Source organism: Prionailurus viverrinus, chromosome B3, assembly GCF_022837055.1.
Source record: "Prionailurus viverrinus isolate Anna chromosome B3, UM_Priviv_1.0, whole genome shotgun sequence".
NCBI lineage: Eukaryota > Metazoa > Chordata > Mammalia > Carnivora > Felidae > Prionailurus > Prionailurus viverrinus.
Genome location: NC_062566.1, coordinates 56,125,150 through 56,131,876, shown reverse-complemented (window position 1 = coordinate 56,131,876; position 6,727 = coordinate 56,125,150). Strand labels below are relative to the sequence as shown.

The following is a 6,727-nucleotide window of genomic DNA, read 5'->3' as shown; positions in this document are numbered from 1 at the left end:
GTAGGTGGGGCCTGGCCTGTATGGCTCAGGATTGGCTGAGACGCGGCAGGCCTCGCCCTCGTCGAACAGATTCGCCCTTGGGCGGGGCTGTGTTGGGCGGGGCGTGGGCGGGGCGAGGCGGGGCGGAGCCAGGCGGGCTTGGCAGGCCGGGCCGGGCGACCTCCCGCCCACCGGACTCACGATTGGCTGAGGCTCCGCAGGCTCTACCCTCGCGGGCTCACTGCGCGCGCATGGGCGGGGCCGTCCCGTGAGGCGCGTGGGGCGGGCGGGGCTGGACTTGGGGTTGGGCTGGGGATGCTGCGGCTGGGCGGACCTGCTAGGCTTGGGCTGAGGCCGAGGGATGGCGAACGTGCGGGTGGCCGTGAGGGTCCGACCTCTCAGCAAGAGGTGAGTCTGGAAGGGAGGGGGCTCCTGAGGCGTCATAAGAGCTGAGAGGAGGGCGAGGTCCCCGCCTCTCGCTCAAGTGATTCTGGCGCGGAGAAGTCAGACACAAAGTGGCCCAAGGGGCCAGGGTCCGGAAACCCTAAAAGCCTGGCGGGACAAAGTTTCGGTTAGAACTTTCGGGTCTCGTCCTGGGGTATAGTGCTTACTGGATTGCGTCAGCGGTGGGCTGCGCTGTGTCCGTGTCCCTGGAGTCCTGTGAGCAGGAGTTTGGGGGACCACGGCTCAAGTCTTGATGCATGGGTTGGTTGGGCCTTTCTCACTGAGTTCGCTGAGAAGGGCTGGGAAAGTACCCGGGGAGAGGAATGGGCAGTGTCTTCTCTTCCTGGTGGCTCTGGAGTACCTGCGGGGGCTGAGGCAGAATTGTGTGTGCTCCTGAGCGCACATTGGTTTCTCTGCACAGATGAGGAGAGAGCCAGATTGTAAGGCGTGAGAGGGAAATTGAGGCCCAGGGAGAGCGCGGTTTCATCCCATGCGCGGTAGCAGAACTGGGTAGTAGAAGGAAGTTATTCTAACCCGTTTCTTCAGTGTCGTCAGTGCTTATTTCCTCATGGGCTAATCAGATCCATCATCTCTCAGCTCTTGAGGCATCCAATATCAGGCGACATAATTTCTTCCCTTTTTCATGGATTTTCCACGCCTAGGTTTGGAAAGCCAGGGAAGGGCTGGTATTTTAATTGTTTTTATTTGTTTGTTGTCGTTTTTTAATGTGGGGCTCGAGCTCACCCAGAGATCAGGAGAGCAAGAGTCTCATGCTTTACTGACTGAGCCAACCAGAAGCCCCTGAACTGAGTGTGTTTTAATTTTTTAATGTTTTATATTTTTGAGAGAGAGAGAGAGCAGGTGAGGGGCAGAGAGAGGGTGACACAGAATCTGAAGTAGGCTCCAGGCTCTGAGCTGTCAGCACAGATCCCAACATGGGGCTTGAACTCACGGACCATGAGATCATGACCTGAGCCGAGGTCAGATGCTTAGCCAACTGAGACACCCAGGGGCCCCACCCCTGTACCGTTTTTTAAAGAGCTATTAGAGTTTGCTGATAGGTATAGAAGGTGTAGAAAGAACACTGAGAGCAAAGGACTTCAGTTGTTAGAAAACCCCCTTTTAGGGAGAGGATGTGTAGAGGGAGGTGAGTGAGAGGAGACAAAGCTGGCAGAATGTAGTTTGGGACCATTAGACATATAATGGAATTATTTGGGAGGTTTAAAAATTTTCCAGGACATAAGGTGGCTTGCAAATTGGGCAGAAGGATAAACAAAAATGCATTGTCTCCCATAACAAAATTTGGTACTAGCAGGGATTATTTTTGTCCCTGGTATGGTGGTGATTGGTTTTGAAAAGTCATACAATTGACAGAATAATGAGGAGAGCAATGGGATGAGGGAAAGAAACAACAGAAAAGAAAGTAGGAAAAAGGCAAAAGAGATACAATGAAGAAAGAAGGAAAGCAGTACATGCCTGAACTGCTGTGTTTAGATTGGTAAGTGGTTTATGACATCGGGCTTCTGCATGATTGAATGTGGTGACTTATGGTTGAGGAGTTTTCATAGGTGCAGCTGCCACCTTGGAGGTAGCCTCCAGCTCATCTTCTTTTTGCAAAACTGTTCTTTTAGGGTTCTCAGGATAATTACCTTGAGCACCCCTAACAGTAGCCTCTCAACTCCTTGAGTGCTAGGAATTTATAATAGTGTGGATTAGATTAATAAAACGCTGTTGTGGAGCACCTGGGTGGCTCAGTCGGTTAAGTGTTCAACTTCCACTCAGGTCATGATCTCCCGCGTTGGTGAGTTTGAGCCCCAGGTCGGGCTCTGTGCTGACAGCTCAGAGCCTGGAGCCTGCTTAGGATTCCAGGTCTCCCTCTCTTGCTGCCCCTTCCCCACTCCTGCTCTGTCTCTCGCTCTCTTCAAAAATAAACATAAAAAAACTAAGAAAATGCTTTTGAAATTGAATTATTTGCAGCCATGGTAGAGAGTAATTTATCTCATCAAACAAAAGTGAAGGTGAAAGAAGGGCACAAAAGCTTACTTGCTTTTAGTTTAGGTTACGAGGCTTGAGCATCAAGAGGTAGAATGCCAATACTGCAGATATCCAGGTGTGAATAAATTATATGAGGCTGAAGATTCAGGAGCAAATATGGATAAACCCACTGTGACTCCCCAGCTAAGAAGTCGAGACCACTCCTGTCTTCTCGGAGAATCCTGCAGAGATGAAGCTATACCCAGGGTTTGTTAACTTCCACTATCTTTGCTGAGGTTCATCCAAATGTAGGGAATCTGCTAATTATGTGGTTTGTTCAAACTTCAAATAAGTCACTGGCACGGATTCAGCTAATAGTCATTGGATATGATGTACTTGTGAAGAAATCTTAGAGATCATCTGGTCTAAGCTTCCATTTTTTGTTTTTCCAGATAAGAAAATGGTCTTGTTTAAGGTCTAAAAGTAGCTAGAGTCAAGATTCCAGTCAGTAGACGAAGTTGTTTCTTCCTGAGACGACCGAAAAGTTGCGCTTCTTGATCAAATGCCTGTTTGCTTAATAGGACTGGGACTGACCATAAGTAAAATGATAATGTGGGAAATGGTTTTGATTCCCTCCCACTCCTCACAATTTCCCATAATTAGAAAATCTGTAGCTCATTATGTGATGCTCTTCCTTGCGTATCCAGAATCATTCATCATTGAAAGAACATGTTCTCTTCTGTCAATATTGTAGGCTCTGGAATATTCCCCACTGCCCCGTCAAAAGTTACTGTTTGTATACTATATTCCCTTTCTGTTGGTCGTAGGTTTTTTTTTTAATCTGTAAAATAGGATAACTACTTCAATGTTTTTTTATGAAGATTAAATGAAAGAATGTCTGCTTTTTTTTTTTTTAACTTTTACAAATGATTAGATAATAAGTGGTAATGGTTTGCTTTTTTTTCCCCTCTAGGACAGTAATTCTCAAATTACCGTTTGCATACAATCCACCTGGGGAGCTTGTTATAATGCAACTTGGTTGTTGTTCCCCGCCCCATAATGCAACTTGTTAACAGGAATTCAAATAAACCCACCAACTCACTTAATTCTGATGAAGGTAGCCTGTGGACCACACTCTAAGAAACATTGTTGTAGGAGTAAATGTGTAACTGAGGATTTATCCCTGTGCAAAGGGAAATTCATTCTAAGAAATAAATGCCTCTTGGTAGAATTCAGGACCCCAAGGCAAGTGTTAGTAGCGCCATTCCGCGGCATAAGGCTCCATCTCTGCAGACTTTTGTTGAGCTGTGTGGCCAGCTCCCCAGTTGAGGTTGGTGCCCTTTCTTTCTGTTCAGTGTTTTTTTCAAGTTTATTTATTTATTTTGAGAGAGAGAGAGAGAAAGCGTGAGTTGGGGAGGGGCATAGAGAATCCGAAGCAGGTTCCACACTATCAGCGTGTAGCCCGACACAGGGCTTGAACCTATGAACCATGAGTTAAATGCATAACCGCTTAACCGTTTGAGCCACCCAGGTGCCCCTGTTCTGCTCAGTTTTAATGCTCCCTCATTTTGTTTTAGAATAGCTTGGAATCCCTAGGTTACCAATGGCAGTGGTCCAGGCCTGGAAGAGTCAGCATTTTACCCTTATGATTTGTATCTTTCTTCCAAGAAGTAAAATTCAGGATGTTTCTTTTCAGGCTGCTTTACATGAGAGAGTCATAGATGAATCCTCAAGAAAGGGTGTCCTTAGAAAAAATTAGGTAATAGATTTGGAAAAGTTATTGCATGATTTTTTTTCTTATTTTCTTTGTTGTCCAAATTTACTACAATATGTGTATTGCTTTTATAGTGGGAGGAGAGATAATAAAATGTACCTTAGAATGAAGAAAGGAAAAAAAAAATGTTATCATGTAAAATGTTAACAGTAAAGATGAAAGATTTTCTTTAGAATCATTGAGGGCTGATGAGTAGGGTGTGGTTTATGATCCTGGGGGACTAAGAGTATCTCAGGTGCCTTGAGTACTATCTGGTATAAAATGTGAAAGAAAGAGCATCAAGGCCTTGAGGAAATTTAGGTAACAGAAATGTTACTACGTAGGAGAGGGAAATTTCCCACCCAGGGCTTTATCCCAGACTCACTCACTGGTAAAAAAATAATCTTAGGGGTGCTTGGGTGGCTCAGTCGGTTAAGCATCTGACTTCGGCTCAGGTCATGATCTTACAGTTTGTGAGTTTGAGCCCCACTTCGGGCTCTGTGCTGACAGCTCAGAGCCTGGAGCCTGCTTTGGATTCTGTGTCTCTCTCACTCTCTGCCCCTCCCCCACTCACGCTCTGTCTCTCTCTCTCTCTCAAAAGATGAATAAACGTTAAAAAATAAAATCTTGGGGCGCCTGGGTGGCGCAGTCGGTTAAGCGTCCGACTTCAGCCAGGTCACGATCTCGCGGTCCGTGAGTTCGAGCCCCGCGTCAGGCGCTGGGCTGATGGCTCAGAGCCTGGAGCCTGTTTCCAGTTCTGTGTCTCCCTCTCTCTCTGCCCCTCTCCCGTTCATGCTCTGTCTCTCTCTGTCCCAAAAATAAATAAAAAACGTTGAAAAAAAATAAAAAAAAAAAAATCTTAAATGTAAAGACCGTTGTCTCACTATGCCTCTCCTCCCCTCCCCAAACTCTCAAGGTCACATCCTCGGAACCATGAGGAAGGATAAAAATGAGACAGAACATATTTTCTTAACTTTCAGGTTCTAGGCTAGGAGTAATTTAGTTGATTACTTTCATTATAGTGGGGGAAATGCCAATGAACTTAATTCTCATCTGCCATTTTGGCTTTCACTTCAGCTAAAAGGATTTCATATCTAGAATGGAGTATATTCTGTTTATTTTGGGCTTCAGGTGTATGGATCACTTGAATTAAGCCCCTTAAAGTAAATTTAGGGGTTGGTTGGTTATGTAGTTTTACTACATAACTGCTACATGGGAAAATTCTTGGGAATCTTAGCTCTCATTCGGATTTAGGAAGACAAAAGGATTTGGAAAATGTGTTCTGAGCGTCTCAACAGAGAGGACTCCAAAACCCTTTTCATTATTATCTGTGCTCAAAATCCCAGAAAAATGAGAGGGGATGACTTGTACTGTGAGCAAAGGGTACTCTGCAGAGTTTCAGGCCTGATTTCTAAGGTATGGTTAAGAGCCTAGGCTTTGTGGTCAGATAAATCTGGGTTTAAATCCCAGCTCTGCCACTACTTGATGTGTGAGCTTGGACAAGTTACATAATTGCTCTCAGCTTCAGTCTTCCATTTGAAAAAATGAAGATACGGTAGGAAGCCATGTCAGGAGGGTGTGTTAGCGGTAAGATTGCATAAGATGAAGCATAATATGACTGTACCTAATACAGTGCCTATCACATGGAGGGTGCTCAATAGTGGTAATTTTTAGCTCCTCTAGAGCCAATCTAATGATCTAGAGAAGCACGTCTGCCGGGGGACAGCTACTTAGGAGACAGCAGTAGGGAAACATTTTGTCCCAATAACGCTGGTCTCAACTTCCCTTTTCTTGATTTTTTTTTTTTTTAAAGCATTGTTTCTTCTCATATGAGTTTGGGTCTTTTTTCTAGGGAGACCAAAGAAGGGGGAAGAATTATCATGGAAGTTGATGGCAAAGTGGCAAAAATCAGAAATTTAAAGGTAAGCCTGAAATTGTTTTCCTTTCTCTTTCCACTGAGGAGTTTGTATGATTACAGGGGCTTCTGGGATAAAGATGTGTTTAGGGTGGAGGATTGGGAGAGGGAAGAGTTATAACCTACTACAAAGCAAGTATAAAAATAAGGCAGGAAAGAAGTATAGGAATTGTGGCACGGCAGCCCAAGTTCTGTCAAATAGGGTGCAGATGTTGAGAAACTGGTTGGTAATTGTTTATGGGCACCATGGCCAGTTTAAGTCATGCTGGGTACAGCTGTGGATATACTTAATTTGCCTGACCACGAGTTAGATTTTGTCCCAAGTCCCTCATTTGATATCACTTAATTTAGAGGCATTACTATAGATTTTAATATGCATCAGATCTCAGAATGGAGTAGGTCACTATCCTGTGTCTTGTTACAGATTTTCTTTCACAGATCTAACTGACCTTTGAGTCACAATTGGACAAATGCTGGGAGCTTCCTCCCCCACCCCACACCCCCTCCCAGGGCTGATTTCCTCCATCCTATTCCTTCCTTTACCAGAACAGCGGAAGTGGAAGAGTTTCTTTCTTTCTGGGCCTTGGGGTGTGACGGAGGGAAGCTGGCCATGTGACTGCTGCTATAGACAGCTTGCAGGTAGTATTAAGCACTCCTGAGAG

General features: G+C 45.2%; 1 protein-coding gene across 4 annotated transcripts in view; it reads left to right on the top strand.

Moving 5' to 3' along the window:
• Positions 1-287: 287 nt before the first annotated feature.
• STARD9 (StAR related lipid transfer domain containing 9) overlaps positions 288-6,727 on the top strand; it is a 124,123-nt gene continuing 117,683 nt past the window's right edge. For all 4 annotated transcript variants that reach the window (XR_007152704.1, XM_047861053.1, XM_047861052.1 and 1 more), the window contains exons 1-2: positions 288-387; positions 6,003-6,072. Coding sequence is in view for 3 of the 4 variants with exons in the window: in XM_047861053.1 (XP_047717009.1) it covers positions 341-387; positions 6,003-6,072 (117 nt within the window). In the remaining variant the exon portion in view is untranslated. The remainder of the gene's footprint in view (positions 388-6,002; positions 6,073-6,727) is intronic.